The 19,261-nt window shown below is 43.9% G+C and overlaps 1 protein-coding gene across 1 annotated transcript in view; it reads left to right on the top strand.

Annotated features, from left to right (window-relative positions):
- Positions 1 to 1,984: 1,984 nt before the first annotated feature.
- PPP1R14C (protein phosphatase 1 regulatory inhibitor subunit 14C) overlaps positions 1,985 to 19,261 on the top strand; it is a 60,893-nt gene continuing 43,616 nt past the window's right edge. Inside the window, exon 1 of the mRNA XM_081044966.1 lies at positions 1,985 to 2,437. Within this exon, the coding sequence (XP_080901092.1) occupies positions 2,123 to 2,437 (315 nt within the window). The 5' untranslated portion in view covers positions 1,985 to 2,122. The remainder of the gene's footprint in view (positions 2,438 to 19,261) is intronic.

Raw genomic sequence — 19,261 nt, 5'->3', positions numbered from 1 at the left:
CCCCACTCTTTCCCATACTCCTGGATCACAGGCACAGTTTTCATATTAATAGGTATAGCCAGGTCCCAGAGCCAGAATGAGGCAGAGGGCTCATATAATTTCTCCTTTATTAATTAAAATTTTAGCTGTTTTTGTTTTGATTGATATCATCTGGTTAGCTGAGATGGTTAAAGCTGGTGCTAGCTAAATGGATGAGTGCCAGATGTCTGGAGAGAGACAGGCTTGTCTTGTCTGTCTCACTGCAGCCTTCCCTCCTCTTCCTCCTGGTCCACAGAGCCCCCTTTTATTGATGCTCTCACCCTCCTGGCTGTGTGTTCATGGTTTAAAAATGACCTATGATGTTTCAGGGCAGGTGTGGGTGGAGGTGACGTGGAGAATGGCCATCAATCTTTAGGGCCCAATCACAGTAGTTCTGTCTCCTTTGTCCATGAAAAGTTGGGTGGGAAAGCTACCTTGCTAAGGACAGCTGGACTCTTCCATAAGACAGGGATCTTTTAGTCTTGACGTCTTCTACTTATGACAAGGGTCCAAGACCCACATCAGCCACCCTATTTCACTTAATCCCCACTAGATCCTTTCCCTTCACTCTTCAAGGCCTGACCTGTCTTGATGATGAGCTTCAGGCATGGAACACTTTGGGAAAATTCCTACTCAGGCTCTTGCTGCAAAACACCAAAGAGAAGGAAGAGAGCCAATTATAAATCTGGGATGAGCCAATCTGGGCACCATTATTTGAAGAACCAGAAGAGCCAGGAGAATGTTGCTGGGCACTTCTATTGTTTTTGGTCCCTTTACAGCTGTTGGTCTAGAATCTCACCATGGAAAGTATTCAGAGGAAACTGACTTGGTTATCTATTTTATCTCTGAGAAACTTCTTTGAGAGCTGCCATTCACCTTTAAGAGCTTAAAAAAAAAAATCATAAAAGGTCCTTACTGTGTTTGAGCATCTTTGTGGTTTCTTTCAGTTGCCAGAACAGAGAAGTAATGTTATATACAACAGAAATATATTAGTGTCTCCCTCCAATTGTACATGCACACACATGCAGTTTTCTGTTTATAACTTCCCTCCACGTCTCTTTGCCCTAAAGTTTATAATGAGCTCATTCATTCCTAACTCTATTTGGCTGCATGATGTTTTTAAAGTAGTCAGTGCAGTTGCTTTGCAGGGTAAAAAGAGGTAGCTTGGAAATCGTATTGAGAGAGAAAAAAGCTGGCTACGCAGGGAACGCAACACGAGAAATTAAGACCAGTAAACCGTCCCTGACTCTTTTAGAGAAATGTTTGCTGTCTGGATGTCCCCCCCAGCCCTTTAGACCAAGAGATAGCAGGTCTCCTGTCCTTTAGACATAAAGATACCCCCATGCTCTGCCTATGAATAAGCAGACACTTTGTAAGGAGAGAAAAACTGGTCTGAAGAGAATTTCTCAGACGCGGCGACCGCCTGATTGAACAAACATCGCCTCGTCAATTTTTCTCACAAGCCAAGAAAGGAAGTGGCATGAGTAATAGGAATAATGTGTGTTTGGAGCTCCGGGGTGGGGCCGCGAGCGGAGGAGACACTTCCCCGCCCTCCCTCGAGGAACCTGTGGCGCGATCCCCTTTCCGGGTCCCCTTCCCGCGGTGCCCTGCCTGCCGCAGCGCAGTCCGAGGCCGCGCTCCAGGGCTGCAGGGGGAAGCGACATCCCGTCTCCGGGAGGAGAGGACACGGTCACCCGCGCCGAGGACCATGTCTGGCACCAGACCCACACCCGCCCAATCGCTTGTCTAGACACGGGCAACCGCGCGCATTTACGCGCATACATTCCTGCTTCCGCGCGCAACTCCCACTCCCCGGGCCCCCTCGCCGCCAGGCGCCGGACCCGCCTCCCCGGCCGGACCCGGAGGGGCCTCGCTGGCGTCTTTAAGGCCGCGGTGCCCGCCCCCGCGCCGCCTCCCCGCGCCTCCCCGCGCCGCCGCGGCTCCCCCGACCTCCCCACGCGCCCCGCGGCTGGGCGTGCGCGGCGCGCCGAGCAGGTGCGGGCGAGCCCCTTGCATGCGGCTGCCGGGCGGGAGGTGGTAGCGGCGCCCGGCGCGCTCTGCCCGCCCTCCTCCGGGCGGCCCCCGGACTCCCGCGCGCGGGGACATGTCGGTGGCGACGGGCAGCAGCGAGGCGGCCGCTGGGGCCGGCGGCGGCGGCGGCGGCGCGCGGGTTTTCTTCCAGAGCTCTCGGGGCGGCGGCGGCGGCGGCCCGGGCTCGAGCGGCGGCTCCTCCCGGGAGGACTTGGCGCCCCCGGCCGCGGCGGCGGCGGCTGGGCAGGTTCCGCAGCAGCAGCAGCAGCAGCAGCGGCGCCACCAGCAGGGAAAAGTGACAGTGAAATACGATCGCAAGGAGCTTCGGAAGCGGCTCGTGCTGGAGGAGTGGATCGTGGAGCAGCTGGGACAGCTGTACGGCTGCGAGGTACGTGCCTGGGCCACGGCGGCAGGGGCCCGGCCGCCCTCGCCAGCTGTGCCCACGCGGGAATTCTCCGGGGCTCCGGGCCGCGCACCCCGACTCCCCGAGACACAGCCCCGGGAGCAAAGCGCGGCGAGTGCCCTGGCCAAGGTGTCTTCCAGCGCCGGGGCGCGGCGATGTGGACGCCGCTGCCTGGGTTCGGCTGCCGCGTGCCGGGAGAGCTGCGGCTCCCCTGGTGGCTGTGGGGTTGGGTCTTAAGGGGCGCATTGCTTTTCTCCGAGCCCCGGCGCTAATAGCTGCGGCTACATGAAGCGGGGTTTGGGGGGGCTCGCCCCAGCTGCGCCTCACTTACCGAGAACAGCACGCGCTGCGGGGATGCTGGCAGCCCCGATTTTGGGGGAGAGGGAGCAGGAAAGGGACCCGAAGCTGCTTAACGGAGAGGAGAGGTTCTGGGGAATGTCAGCGGCCCCCGCGGTTCCTGAAATTCTACATCAAAACCATGAGATGAAGCTTTCCCCTTTTCCCACCAGCCCCAACGCGTGTCCCCACAATTCGCCCTTGCTTTTACCGAAGGTGCACACGTTGGTTGAGCTTTGTTGAAGCAGCTTTCTTGTTTCCTCCTCAAGCTCACTTACTCCCGCGGATGGGCGCAGAATGAGAGCGGTGGGCAACCTGGAAGGGTGCCTGGGTGGGAGGAAGGTAGCTCAGCGGGTGGTTGGTGTGCGGGAGCCCGGAATTATGATTTCCCACACTTCAGGAGCTCAGGTTATACACCAGTTAGACGTGCATGCATTTCATGTTAGGAGAAATAGTTAGAATAAGCTGTAACAAATGTAGGCTAGAAAAGCGACCAAAGCCAACACGATCTCCTATGAGAATCATTAATGACAGTAATTATACATGAAGTATTCTACTTCTCTAAAGAGAGTGGAGTTTGGAAAGGGTGGAGGAATGAAAAGGATTAATAATTTAGGATATGACCCCTGAGTTAAAGCTAGGTTTGTGCCCATACAACTGTTCTGCAAAAATGAAAGCGAGATGAACTCACTGGCTTTTCCACTGGTTTGGCATATTCTGTATTTCATACATTTTTATGGCCTATTTTGAATACATATTTCCCTTAATATTCTCATCACACAGGGAAAACAGCATTCTCATTATGCACTACTGATGAATGATTATGATATAATGAAGCGTGACTATATGACTAAACGGGCTTGTAAAAATATATTGTTTCTCCAGCCCAGCTCTTATAAAAAGCCATTTTAGTTGCATAAAAAAAAAAAAACCTGGCCAACATCGGAAGTGTTCATGGTTTTTTAAAATAGGAAGTTGGCAAAACTCTCTAAAGAAACAATATGTTTGATTTAGATGGAATTATTGTTGGATGGATGGATACGCTCAGTCTTGCCTCTGTAGAATCTAATTAATTTTCATTTATTTCATACTGGTCTTTATACTCCATTTTGGATTTGGAGAAGATTTGAGTTAATAGAAAAACTGTTGTTGAAATTAACAATGCTTTAGCAATGCTCGTTTTATGGGAGACTAATTAGATGTAACTTGGAGAACTAAGGTAGAAAGAGTTTCAGCCCCTTCGTAGGTTGGCAATTCTTCTATTTTAAACATTCTTCAGAATAACTGGGAAACAATGAAGGATTGATTGTTCACTGTATTGAACATGTAGGTTAGGTATACTTTTAAAGGGTAAATATGACCTTGACTCTTTTCCTGGTACTTGTTTTCTCCCATTGTAGACCTTCAACGTATAGCAAACAGCTAGAGATTTGGAAGACAGGTTTTGTGGTGAAATGATACAAGATGCTATACTAGTATACTGCCCACATGTCATTAAAATGTGGCAAGCATTTCTCTTCAAGTTGTTTGTTCTGTCATTTTAGACTGAAAGAATATAAATCATTGAGAAGGTTGTCAATTTGTAATTACTATGCTGATAGTCCACTTTCATTTAATAATCGAAAGCATGTGGAGTAATAAGTAGCCATATAAAGTATTGTGTTCTTCCATCTATTTCTCCACTGGTAGGGCTCTATTTTTAAGACTCTATTAGTCTGTCCTTGCTGATAGCTTCAAGTAGTTCAGCCTCTGATTTGTGAATCTAGAAGGACCTACTCTGGCTTATAGCTCTGAATCTCATGAATATGGAGTTTAGGAAATGTTCTTTTTACAATTAGAGTTGGTAATGTTTTCAAATGTTTATTACATGAAATTGTTACAGAAAGCCAATTTGCCAGATTTTAAACTTGTAAGAGGCCTGAGTTATCTGCCAAGTTGGGGAGGTGGGGGAAAGATGAATACATATTTAATTTCAGAAGAACTTTTATCAGGCAGGTCAGCAGATGACTTGTCCTTTGCAGAATAGAAAATAATGATCTTTTGGACTGGCATAAAGATTAATATTTAAAATTAGAAAGGAGTGGGAAAGGAGAAATACATTGCCTGGCTGAGATCTAGAATAACTTCCTGGCTGTGGTCTTACCTAGAAGTTTGTACTGGCCAATCAGTTTTAGATGAAGAATACGACATTTTTGGAGAGTTTATTATGTACCAGGTGCTGTTCTAGGCACTTTATATGCACTCATTACTTAGTCTTTAACAACCCTATGAAGAGGGTGCTGTTATTATCTGATTTACAGTTGAGGAAACTGAGATACAGAGAGATTATGAGGCTTTGCCAAGGTCACAGAGCTGGTGAATGGCAGGGGTGGGGGTATGAACCCAAGCCTGCCTGTAACTTTGCAGGGTCCTGTGCAAGAGAACAGATGGAGGCCCTCAGAGCATATGTCTAAATATTCAAAAGTTATACATTAAGCTAACGAGCACTTATATAAAACTTATTCTATCCACCTACCTTGACAACAACATGCCCATCATGGCCTGGAAGGTTGGGTTTGATTGTTTAATTCTCAGAATTCAGGGCCCAGAGCTGGAATGCGGTTGGGAGAATCTGCCCGGGACCCAGGATCTGCTTCCCTTTGCTTCCCACCCCTGATACAGTCCCTGGTGGAGGGCATTGTGTCCACTTGCATATCCAATCTCTGTCCACACCTTCTGCCACCCCTTAGCCATACCTCTGGCTCAGACCAGTGGCAAAGTCCCCCCTTGGAAGGACAGATCTGGGAGGAGTCTATTCATGCCTTTGGAAGCAACTTGGTATTTGGTCAGGGAGCTCTGGGGACCTGGAGCATAGCTGAAAACCAGATGGAGGGATGCCAGTTCTGGGTAGATAGGTCCACTTGGTCCCAGGAACTCTTCAGGAAAAGGGGTGTGGCAGAACTGGGGCCCAGATTATGGCCTTCCTTACCTAATCTAAGGGGGCATGACTAAACACCACATCATACAGCCTTTTGGATACATAGATAAATATTTTCATGGATTCTAAAATGCTTAGTTATGTGTTTACAGTTATTTTTGCATTTCATCTTCTTCTACAGGTAGTTAAATCTTCAGCTAGGAATTTGGTTATAATGGCTCTCTTTGGTTAAATTTATATACACATTTAAGGCTTTCTGTTTAAGACATTTTCCTATCTCTTCCAAACCCTGAGGGTTTTTAAGAACATTTTAAATCTGGCCTAGTGTCTGCTTGGACAAGTATTACAAGATGATTTACTGGGTAAGTCATATCTGTTTTCCCCATCTTGCCCAGCATCAAGATAACATCTGTACTTCCAGGTTTGCAATTTGATTTGCTTTTGAAATGAAAGCCTGTTGTTAACCTCAGATTATGGAACCGCCTGGAGCAGCCTTGTCATAAACAGACTTGTACACAGAGGGTGTTTCCTGAATTGTTTTCCTGATTGTCTATTTAGGAGCGCTTTCCTCTGGTTGCTGCTGTCTGCATTTTAAAAAGTGGTTTCTGGCATATTGCCCCTTTTCATCTTCCCTGACTCCCTACCATCCTCAGGCTGCAAATCAGTGTTTGTCAAAGTTTTATTTTTGATGGTGACTCATAGGAAGAAATACCTATAAATTGTTGCCTGATACATACATAGACTCATGGATATATACAAACAGACACACAAAGCCCCCATTAATGTTACTGTGTATACTAAAGAAAAAAAATGACAAAAGTAATATAAAATGTGACTTTATTCATATTTAAATACGACATTCTGTTCTGTTTCATTTCCCAGAGTTGCTGGTTGTGATTCTCTAGATTGATTTCATAACACATTTTTGGATTATGGCCTATAGTTTAAAAAAGACTGCTCCAGAAAGGGAAACGCCTAAATATATGTAATAAAATTAGCTGACCTTTATTGAATGCTTTCTATGGATCAGGTATGATTCATGGAATCCTAGTAACAACCTCTGATACTCCCATTTTATGGGTGTGAAAACTGAGACAGAAGTCAAGAAGCTGCCCAAGCGCTCAGCTGGGATGTGGCGGAGCTGGGATGCATCTGGGAATTCAGATGCCCCTTGACTCCTGCACTGTACTGCTTCTCGAGGCAGGACGGGCTTCTGTGAACCCTGTGTATTGGGTAACCCCCAGGTACAGCTGTTGGAGCTCCTGATTGACTGACAGTGCATGGAGAAGGACACCACACTCAGTGGGTTTGTTCTTGTACTTCGATCAGACCTCGATTTAAGTTTCAGTCCTTGCTGTGTATCTAGATTCTCTCTCTACAACATCAAATTCGCCTGCCTTGCTAGTTTGTGAGTTCCTCCGCTGGTGGCAGAAACTGCTGCTTAGAATTCAGCTTGTGGATTATTTGGTGACGCCCCATTCGTGGAGGTATTTGGGAATGAATAGCCTTTTAAACAAAACTGCTTAAAAAAAAACCTCTATAAGCTCAATCTGTAAAATATTAAGGAGTAAATGAAACATGTTAAATGTCTATGAATAAAAGAATTCTAAGTTGCCAAACGAAGAAAAGAAAACTGTACTGAACAGGTTTCCCTTTGGAATAACGGTTAGGGACATTTGGTGTGGAGGCAGTGGTTAAAAGAATAAAGGCTTCAAAACTATATGTGCCTGAAGTTCTAGCATGGCCCGAACTTCTAGGAGTAGTCAGAGATTAGGCAATTTCCTTAACCTCTCTGAGCCTCACTTTCCCCCATTTTTAAAGGAATCTTTGCAGGATTGTTATGAGGATCGAATGGGTAAGACTTGGAACTTGGTAGGTACAGTCAGTGTTGTAATTTGACTTATAACTAGCCACTAACTGTTGGTTATTGTGTATGATGAGGGGAAAGGGCAGAAAGGAGAAGAAAACAAGGTATTCATGTCTACTTGGTACAGTTTGGAGAAGGATGTGTGGGTATTTTGAGGTCAGAGATGTTGGTGTGTGTTTGAACTTGAACATGGGCAAACATTCTCTGTATCATTCCCCTTTCTCCTAGAGCCTTCCTTGTTCTGGAAGTTCTGTGGATTTCCATATGTTTACAGAGAAATTAGACTTCAACAATTTTGAACACAGGATCTGTCTTAATTCTTTTTGTCTCCACCCTAATAGATCCCAGTTCTTTAACCATTAAGCATTTGCTTGAATAAATGAAAAAGGGTCAAATCTTCAGAAAACCTTGGAAAAGTCACCCATGTTTTAGCCACCCATGTTTGAATTTGTTGGTGGTGTTTCTTTATCATAGTCATGGCTAGGAGAAAAAAAATGGATCCATGGTTTTGTTATAATAATCCATATCATACTCTCGCATCATTACTGTGTTATGTCAGCGTTGTTGAAAAATACACCTGCCTCCACTGACTTATTTGCTCCAAACAGGAATTTAAAGGTAGTAGGGGCAGCAAATTGATTTTTAGGCTTATATTGAGAGAATTCTTTGGAAAATTTGGTCTTCCCGGAGTCTCCTGTCTACTCTTTTTCTCCACGTCTGCTGTGTCCTCTGCCATACTAGTTCTGCCTGCTGGTCTCATCTCTGACCCGTGGCTGCTTCCAGTGTCTTCTGTTTTCCTCCCGAGCTTTGAAACAACCAGCTCCATAGGGCATACCCCGCCTAGCTCATGACTCCCCTCAAAGACGCCATCTCTCTCTAGGTGGAAAGAAGAAGGAAGTCTGAATCGTTCTCTTTTCCATGTGGTGTGTGCACAGTTCATTTCGTCTCTTGTCGCTCGTTTCCTGCACTTGGCTATTTCAAACCTTCACCTGTCTTTTCAAGGCACCTTGGCTGTTACACGCTCCCCCTCAGCCAGTGTCCTCCAAATTCCTCCTGTTCGGGCTAGTCCAGCCACACCCCCTGCGCTTCCTTCCCTTACTGACCTTCCTTTCTTGGCTGCATTTTCAACACTCCCCCCTTGTACTCCAGTATTACAGACAAGTTGAAGTCTTTCTCTTCTGTCGACAACTAACCCGTACCACAAAAAATGTTTTCTTTTCTCAATCCTGTAACTCCTCTGGTTGCTACTCTATCTTTCTCCTTCCCTTACTATATTTTTGCCCAGCTCTTTACCCATGACGCACACTGTTTATCTACCACACCTGGTGTCAGCTCCCACCACGGCTTCCCTGAGGACCTTGTGGTTTCTCCATCTAGTGGGTTTGTTGGGGTCTTTATTTGACTTGGCTTTCTGTGGTATTAGGTACCTGTCATCGTTTCTTTTGGAAGCCTTTGGCTTCTCAAGCCGTCCCCTCCTGGTTCTCATCCTGTTCCCTCACTCCTCTTCCAACCTCCTTCCTGGGTTTTCTTCCTCGCCTCTTCATGCTGATGTCACACGGCGTCTGCCTTTGGACCCTTGCTCTCTCTTCTCTGCTGTTTTTCACTCCTGCACGCTCTTTCTGGGTGATACAAATATTCCCGTGGCTTCGATTCCTGTCCATTAGCTGACAACTCTTCAATCTAAGTTTTTAGCCGAGGTCTGTTTTCTGAGTACCAGACATATTCCGAGAGTTTTGAAATGGACAGCTCCACTCAGATGCCTCATGGGAACCTCATACTCATCTTCTCTAAAAATGAGTTTAGAGAAAGATTCCTCTGCAAATCTGCTCCTCTTCCTCACTTCCCTCAGTGAAAGGCAGGGGCTGCCGTTTTACAGAGGTCCCAGCCAAAGATGGGGCTGGCATCCTTCTCTCTTGCCTGTCACACCCAGTAGTCATGAAGTCTTGTGGCTCTTGCTCCTTGTGGCTCTGGAATCTGATTCCTTGATTTCCCACTGCCACTGCTTTAGTCCAACACTTTAGGATTCCTCCCCTGAATCAGGGCAATATACACTTCAGTTTCGTTTCCTTCAAATTACTGCTAGTTGTCGTACTGGTGTTGCTACCACTACCAGCGCTCTCCTCTTGCTGCTGTCATTACTACTACTTCTGCCACGAGTGCAGCTCTCAGGGAGGCCCAGGTAACTTAGACACCTTATCTTCTACAATCAGACTTCACAATACGTTTATGAGGTGGCTGGTATCATCTTCACTTCTTCCTTATAGAGGAAGAAACTGGCAGAGAAGGTGTGACTTGTCCTTGTCCAAGGTCATGCTGATTCCAAAGTCACACAGCCAGGATGCTATCATCGCTTCTGGCAGCTACATTTATTAAGTTCCTACTGCATACCCCATCCTTCATGAACTCTCCTTTAATCCTTATAAGGGTTAATTAACTCTGTAAGGTAGGTAGAAACGGAGAGCTGGAGCGACAGGCCTTTGTCAGAGGTCACGTAAGTCTCAAGGGGTGGAGTCAGGAGTGGACCCCTGTCCTGTCACTGGTCCCAGGGCTGGGGCCTCCTCCTCTGAGCCCTCGTTTCCTGCTATGCTGTCTGCACACTGCCCGAGTGTTTCTAAAATCCAGACCTGAGCTTGTTATTCCCCACAGCCTTCAGGATAAAGTGTGAACACCTTAGCCTGTGACAGCAGCTGGCTCAGCGGTTACCCCTGCTCACCTCTCTAGTTCCATCTCTTGTCACTGTCCCCACCCCTGCTTTTCCAGTTATCAACTGAGATCTAATGTGGGGCAGGTAGGAACCCCTTTGCACTTGCTTCTCCCTTTGCCAGAATCATCTCTCTCTCCCTCCCCCACCTTACCTGTCTACTTGTTACGTGTTCGTCAGGCTCACCCTGTGGTATCTCCGCCAGGAAACCTCGCTGGCATGTCTCCTCATCAGCAGGCTGGCTGACAAGGCCTTTGTTGGCTTGTTCTTACCCCTTCCTCGGTATCCCACCTGTAATCTTGTCTCCCTCCACCCCTAGCTGCAGCGTCAAGAAGGCAGGAACTTGTGACCTTTCAGCTCCAGTGCCTCTCGCACACCTGGTGCCCTGTACCTGGCTGTCAAGCGAATGAGACAGAAACTGACTCTTAAGGGCAGTTGACAGCATCTTCCAGTGCTGTGCTTTTCAGAAATACATACCACAGATTACTTGCATTAATGTAATTTGGCTCTGCCTGTATTGAAAATCTGCCCTTTCCTCACTGACTTGACATTTTGGTTCTTTCTCATGGTTATGAGTTATAGCTCTACAGTCCTTTGAACCAGTGAACGAAAAGGAAGTTGTTATGGAATAAAGCACAGATGCATTGATGATAAAAGTCCTCTAAGGAAGTAATCACAGTTTACTGCCATTCTTTTCTGTAATTTTAATTTTTCAGCATGTGCAAGAATACTGTTTTATTTATGCTGTAACCGTTCATTTCTTTGGGAGCAGAAACGCTTGCTGTGCTAGGAAGTGGGGAGTGCTTTTCCACCAGCGGATAACATTCAGAGTAACAGGCTTACACAAGTCTTGATAGAACAGGAATGAAAGCCAGGATTCCTGCCTCTGCTTAAAAGTTTGGGCCAATAAATTCTCACCAGGTTTTTCTTCGTCGGCATTGGCATTTTGGAAATCTGTTCCACTGCGTAAAAGCTTCGAAAAAAGAAGAGACCAGAGTGTGGGTTAGGCTCTAAAGCATCACTTCATTGTTGAGGAAAAAAATGATCCAAGAAGGGCTTTTGCTTTTTGAAAGAATCCTTGGGGAAAACTGTGGAAGGAAGTGTGGAGGGCAGGAATATTCATTCATTCATGCATTCATTCATTCATTCAGCAGGTATGTACATAGATGAGGAAAAAGGAACGAGAAGATTTTATCCTTTTAAACTGGCTAAGAGAAAAAGTAGACTAAGTAAAGGGATCCTTCTCATCACAGAAGAATGGAGGAGTTCATATGAGAGCATGTGTTTTGAGGGCACAGACTGTCTCCTGCTTGCAGTTGTATTAGTGTGTCCAGCATATATTTACTGCATAGTGGTTGTGTATTTCCTTTACTCAAAGCCTGCTTTCAGAAAAGGGTATGATACGTTTATTGACATTGTAGTGTAAATGACGGAAAACACTTCATCTTTTATTTTAATAGGAATTAAGATCTTAAGTAAGAGAAAGTAATCTCCTAACAGCTGAAGTTCAGGAATAAGTCTGAGCAGGCTGTATTCTTTGTGGGCTGTGCGACCTTGTTGGCATCTATGAAATCAATGAAATCAAACACGTCGATTGTTCCCAATACGATGTTTTGGGCAGGGCCCTGGTCTGTGACACTCTGCCTGGGCCCTGCTTACCAGCTTGGTGACTTTGACAAGCCATCTCCCTGATAGACTTTTGTTTCCAGCTTTACTTTTCTCCTCTGAAAAAAATGAGGCTGGTCTAGGGCTTTCAAGTTCTACCTTAGAGATGCTATATAAAGCTGGCCCTGCACTGGAGAAAGTGAGATTTATTAAAGAGACGGTGATAGTCAAAGCAGTAACAGAAGGGTCTGTTCCTCTCAAGGTAAACTGGAGACAAGAATTAGCCTTAGTCACTAGATCGTCTAATGTACATAGTTAGTTTTAGTAGCTAAAATGAGAGTGTATCTTTCCAGCCTTTCCTTGGCATCATCTCTGGTGTGATGTGACTTGGATGGAAAGGATCAAATTGAGAAACCTTTTCTTTTGAAATCCTTCTTTCCCGCTCCAGCACTTCCTCCTCACTATTAACTTCCAAGTTAAATTTGAAATCTGACAGGTACAGATACTCATAGCTACCCTATCTGCTCTTTTTTTTTTTTTTTTTGCTTTAATTGGGTTAACCTTTAAGAAGAGCTGGCATGTTTGACTAAAAAACTTTCAGCATATAATTTATAATATTGGCTGTTGGGGCGGGGCCTTTCCTGTTCTTATTATTTGTCCTTTATCTTGGCAACTCTTAATTAACTAATGTTGGTATTTATTTTAACTTGAGCAGCATGTGTATTGAGCTATAAAATGAGCGTCTAAGAGGGAAAATCGCAGCAGCTTTAGGAAATCAAATTTTAAAAACGTGAAGGGTACAAATTAGCCTAAATAAGAGGCTGAATAAATCTGTACTAAACAAATTAATTTTCACTGGGGAATTTATTCCTGGAATGTCACTTTATTGTTAGTTTTAGAACTAACATGACAGCATAGGAAAAAGAAATGAAGTTATTTTTTTTTTTATGGACAGTTTCTGTAGGAAGTGAAAAGCAGAATTTCTTCCTCTTTATATTTATTTTGTATGATGACAGAATTCATAAAGAATCCATCAGACAATGCCATTCAATCCTCACAAAACCTTTCTGATATAAGTAGTTATCTCATTTTTTAAATGAAAGAAAACTGAGGCTCGGAGAGACTTGGTCCCATGCTCAAGTGTAAACTGCCAGGAAGAAGAGGAGGAAGACACGCTTGAAACTAGGGTTTGCAGGTGGGAATTCCCGCCCGTTCTCGGGATTTTTTTTTGTTTTTCCGTTCCCGAATCTTGAGAAAATGTGGTCGGAAAATCGGGAAAATCGGCTCCTTGAACCCAGATGGTTGGTAGTATCAGTCGTCACTTTGTGGAAACGAGTCATCGTGGAGAACAGAAAACAGTTTATATCTTGGGATTCGGGAATGGGAAAGGGAAAAAAATTCCTGAGAATGGGCAGGAATTCCCGCCTGGAAACCCTCCTTGAAACTGCTCTTGGAAACAGTGAATAACAGTTTCACCTTCGCCACCTGATCATTTCGGTGAATTCTGGTATGTTCTACCTATACACCGGGGAAGCCTTTTCTGCTGAATTTATTTGATACATTTTCAAATACGCTTCATTTTTAACAATTTACAGGACCCCATTATTTCTTAAATAAGCCATTTCCAGGATTCAGCTATCTCTTTAAAAAATTCAGTTCCTTTAGCTCTCAAGTATGTATCACCGTGAGTGTGTTACTTATTTCTTTGCCAGGTTTGCATGAGCAGTTAGTGTTAAAGCCCTTAGGCTCCCTATCTATCCACTTAGATGGAACTTTGAGGTTAAAAGTTAGAAACTCATTTAAAATAAGCCAGAGGATGCAGAGTGAGTATTTTTTTCTACATGTTTAAAAGTACCAGCTATTATTACGGTTGATATGATAGAAGTAAGAAAATATAATGCTTCTTCTAAATGTAACGTGAAAAACCCTTAACAACTTGTTTTGCTTCTGCTAAAGGATGTCTTTGTTCTGAGTTCTTTGGTCAATCATCTGTTAATTTTTTCTCTTATATGTCAGGAGTGCAGCTGACATCACTGCTTCATTCATTTCTGCTAATTTAATTAAATGTTTCAAGTCAAGTGGGTAAGGTGTTGAGTTTTCATATTGGCAAAAATGACTTTTCTGCTTAATTCTTGTGCGCTAACATTCTACATACCAATTCTAATTAGTAAACTGGTTTTTCTCCTGTTTGTGATGGGGCATGGAAGCTCTCTGACAAGTCACAAGAAAATGACTTGAGAAAATGAGAAAATGAGTCATTGATTTGGTGCTAAAACATGATTATACTTGCTATAATGAAAACATCCTACAAATACTATAAGAAAAAAAAATAACATGTACTCTCTGTAGTAGACAAGTGACTTTTGTTAAGCCAAAATACTCCATTTCTTCATCAAACCCTAGATGGTTCAATATTTAGTAATCTTATGCCCAAGCACTTTTTATAAATGGATATTTAAATAATGAAAACGTTTGTGTATCTAGGTAAACAGACTACCACCTAAACTAGCCTGAGACTCTAAAAGCATTTAGCTACCAGTTATGCCTCAAACTTCTGAGATATTCCCATGTTAAACTCCGGAGAGGGATGGTGGGCTGCATTTAATAAGTAAACATCCTAAGCTTGAGTTAACTTACTACTCCAAAGAAGGAGAAAATGAGGAACTTGTTTATTGATCATTGACACCTTACTATGAATTGCCCTTGCACAAAGCAACTTAAAACAGTGAAGGAGCACAAAAAAATGAGATGCCGAGCCCATATGAAACACTGAGTAAAGTGAAACTCAAATTCTCCAGCCAGTCATTGTGACTAAGACACTGGCTCACTCCACCTCCTGGGTCCTCCACCTCCAGGAACTGAGACTCCACTCTTTCTCCCTCTTGGCTCCACTTTACAAAATCAAAACAAAAAAAAGTTCCTAGATATGCTTTCTTACTGGTGGTAGGAGTTAGTTTGTCTCATTTCAGAGATGCCTACTGGTTGCAATCAGGGGTTCTATTTACATCTTTTATTGCCGGGTGCAGGGCATTGCCTTCTGAGAGACTCTGCCTTCTCCTGGGGTAGGCTTGGTTTATTGAGGAGGATGAAGCAAGGCTCCTCACATCCACCTTGAAGGACGTCTTGGCTGCTTCTAGTTTAGGGCGCTTATGAGTAAACCTGGTGTAAACATTTGCAGGCAAGCTCTTGTGTGGATACAAGTCTCAAAGCTGTTGGATAGATTTGCCAGGTGCACTTTCGGGTGCCAGGGCTACAACAATGAATCAGAGGCAGAGTCTCTGTGCCCCCAAAACAGATATACATGAAGGAGTCAAAATGGTTTCAGCTCTTAAGAAGTGGTATGAAAGAAATAAAATAGGCTAATGGGATAAAGAGGGAACAGCTGGCCAGGTTGGTGGGACCAGGAAGGGCCTCTTTGAGGGTGTTCATTGCATTTGAACTTGGACCTAAATGATGAGAGAGAACACCCCTCTCCCCCGACCGTGCAAAGGCCTGGGAGGATGAGCTTTCTTGCAACGGCCTCAGTTAATGCTGAGACCCTGAGGATGAATGGAGCTCGACTTAGACAAGGGGTTGGGACAGGAAGAAATGTGAGATGATAATGAATTAGAGCATCAAAGAATTTTTTTCTTATAGTATGGCGTACAAAGTACACACAGATCTTAAGTGTATAGGTGGATGGATTTTTTCAAATTGAGCCCACCACGTAACCACTGTCCAGATCAAGAAATAGAATCTTGGGAGCATCACAGGCGTCCCACTCGTGCCCTCTTTCCATCATTAGCCTCCCACCCCACTCCAGTGTAACCTGGTAGACTTTGTCTTTTTGGAAGAATTTTTATGCGTTTCTTTTGTTCAGCCTTAAGTGTGTGAGATGCACCCATTCCCTGCATGCCCTTGAGGTTTGTTCGTTTTAGTTGCCATATAGTGTTCCATGTGTTAATATATCACAATTATTTTTTATCCATTCTGCTTTTGATGGGCATTTGAGAGGTTTCCAGTTTGCGATGACTCTGAAGTGAGCTGCTGTGGACATTACTGCACATGTCTTTTGGTGAACACGGTGAAATTTCTGGTTTATAGGATATGTTCAGCTTCCCTAGGTATTCCCAGCTGATTTTCCTAAGCAATTGTACTGACATTCCCACTGTAGTAATGAAAGTTCCAGTTGTTTTGCTATATACCAACATTTGGTATTTTATCTTTTTCATTGAACCATCTGTTAGGTGTATCGTTGTATATTGTATTGTGGTTATAATTTGCATTTACTATGTACTAATGATGTCCAGCCCTCTCTCATATGTTTATTGGCCTTTTGGGTGGCCCCTTTGTGAAGTGCCCGCTCAACTCTTTTCCCAATAAAACAACCAAACTTTGGGTTGAGTGGTCTGTCTTCTTTCTACTGGTTTTTATATATCCTGGATAAACAAATCTTTATACATCCTAGATATCAGTCCACTGCCAGAAATATGTGTTGTGTTTTCTCCTACTTTCTGAATTGCCTTGTCCACTCTTTTAATGTTTAGTGTCTTTTGATGAACAGATGTTCTTAATCTCAATTTTGCCCAACTTATCAGTTTTTTTTCTTTACACTTAGTGCATTTTTCCTCCTTTTAAAGGAATCTTTGCTCAAAGATCATGATAGTCTTCTATGTTATCTTTTGGATGCTTCATTGTTTTACCATTTATATTTAGATATGTAATCTATCTGAAATTGATTTTTATGTATGTATAATGTAGGGATCAAGATTCACCTTTTTCTGTTGGGACATCCAGCTGACCCAGCACCATTCATTGAAAAGATCATCCTTTCCTCATGGCACTGGAGTCACAGACCAGGGAACCTTGTATATGTGGGTCTCTTATAGATTCTGGCATGTGTGTGGGGCCTTCCCATCTTGCTCATTATACTCCATCTCCATTTCCTGGTACAATGGCCCATGTGCTATGAATGGTCAGTAAATATTAGCAGGTTGATTGACTGGTCTGAACTTGCCTTTAGGCAGGAGTATTTAAAACACCTAGGTTCAGGCTCAAGGAAAAGATACTCAGATTTCATCTCAGAGAAGCCTTTATGTGACTAGTTACGTTTTTTTTCAACTGGCCCCACTATGGTTTTGGACAGGTCCTGCTGGCCAAACTCCTAAGGAAAGCCAGTCAGCCTCAGACCACCCAGTTATTAGTAGTGCATCTATTCAACCAGCCAGCCAGCCACCCAATTCATATTTGTTCTGGCCCTCTTATGGGCCAGGCATAAAATAGAGCTATGAAATAATGGGATTCTTTTCAGAGTTTCTATTTTTAATATTAGAAATTTGTTGGGTTTTTTTCTTTATAAGGTAAATGCTCAGTGCAAGGAGGGTAATTTTTGGAATTTTCTTCTATTTCTGGGATAGCTTTGTTGTTCTATTATAGTTGTTTAAAATTTCTTTGTGTGACAGTCTGGGTAATAGGCAATGGACCTAAGAATTAGAGCTTTTATGTTGCTATTGAAATATTTTAAAACAAACCCTACGAAAGAAAAGAGATTATTATTTTTTAATGTTTAAAAAGCATATTATTTCATCCAGTGAATTCTGCAAGCAGTTAAATACTTTCCTCATTTTCAGAATTAAGTGCCAGGCCGAAGACCACGTTCAGAGAAAGAGACATGTATTTTCAGGAAGTTGGTGTTACATCAGATGCAGTGCAGGTGGGTCCCACACTGGGCACTGTGGTTGCTCCTGGCACCTGTCCATTGGGGCACCTGTCCATCGATGGCTTCTCTCCGGCTGCCATCTTGCTCAGTCACACCAGGGCCATCTTTCATGTCACTGGTCCCCTCTGCTCCTTGCCTCCCTTGGGGATGTACAAGCAGAGTGGCAGTTTTGACAGATACCCTAAGCTGGGGCCAACCCCCAGCATTAGCTGCTGGAAGGTGGGGCTGCCTCTGCCAGCACTTCCTGGTCTGCTGCTGTCTGTTTCTGGTGGTTGCCAGTTCCAGCCGCTCAGAGCATTTTGTGGACCCTGGGAGAGGCATCCGTGGAGCTGGGCCATGGCCGGCTCTGCCCCTGCCTCACGAAAAGGAAATAGACTGGCAAGAGAACACAGTGTGCTGTCAACTCTCACTTATATAACAGGACTTTCTTATGTAGTGAATGTTGCTTCTGTTTATTTTTTTTAGTCTGTCTCAGTGGAATGTTTTATAGATTTAGTGAAACCTCACCTACCCGGAGGTCACTCACCTCAATCATTTGGTGAATTAGGGAAGAACCTAAAAGAAAGCAGGTTGAGTAACTTTGAGAACCTGAGGAGCTGTACTGGAGTTTATGTTCTTTATTGATTGGAGAGACCCATAGGCTTTTGTGAGAGCTTGTTGACTCTTGGTTTAGCCACAATTCTCACAAGCATGGTTTTCTGACTTGCTAGTTCACTATGATTTAGAAGCAACAATCTGGGCTGCTAGTACTGGGAGACCTGTCTAGAAGTGACAGCTGACAGCCTGACAGTAAGGGGGTTGACAGAGAATCTATAAAAAGCTCAGAAGATTGGAGCCATTTTATGGAAGACAAAAAGTGCTCTGTGCGTCAGTGGCCTGGAGGGTAATGCAGAGCAATAGAAAGTCTGATCGCCGGGCTGACCTGAGTCACTGAGAAAATACTGAATTATATTGGTAGCCTCTGCCTCTGAAGGCAGGTGCATGAGTAACATATTTAGAGAGATTTTCAGAAAAAGAGTTTAAATGTTGGTTATGTGGAAGTCATTGCTTATATAGAGAGCCATGGTTTTCCTCAGGATACTAAATAAATAAAATAATTCTCCCTTTCTCTCTATTCCCCTCTTTCTTCCTCTTTCCTCTCTCTTCCCTCTTCCTCTGTCTTCTCTCTTGCTTTCTTCCCTCCCTTTCTCTACCCTCTTCTCCTCCCCACTCTCCTTTACTCCCACGTCCTCTACTTATCTCACTATCTCTCCTGACTGCTTTTCTTTCCCTTTTCACTTTCTCTTCTTCCCACCCCTGTTCCCCTCTCCAACACAATACAGTTTCCCATGTTTCTTTGTCTCTGAAGGACACTAACGTCCAGTGGGTTGCTGGTAAATGTTTAACAACATGTTTTTGAGGACAAAATCCCCCTGATTGATAGCATTTACTCATTTCCTTGGTGTAAATACTCCCACCATGGTTGACTTCAGGCTACCATCGTGAAATCACTGAAAATGGAGCAGTAACAATGTTCCTCCATATAGGTACAATAACAACCTCAAGAATATAGGTAAGAGGGAGAATGGAATACAATTGTTAGAAAGTGATGAGTTTTGAGTATTTATTAACTTTGTCTTAGTTATAATAAACTTATTTGTATGTTTATATCATTTAATTTTTAATAATGACTGTGTTTAACAGCT

The sequence above is a fragment of the Rhinolophus hipposideros genome (assembly GCF_964194185.1).
Source record: "Rhinolophus hipposideros genome assembly, chromosome: 3".
Lineage (NCBI taxonomy): Eukaryota > Metazoa > Chordata > Mammalia > Chiroptera > Rhinolophidae > Rhinolophus > Rhinolophus hipposideros.
Note: the sequence above shows the minus strand (reverse complement) of the source record. Positions and strands in the feature narration are given on the sequence as shown.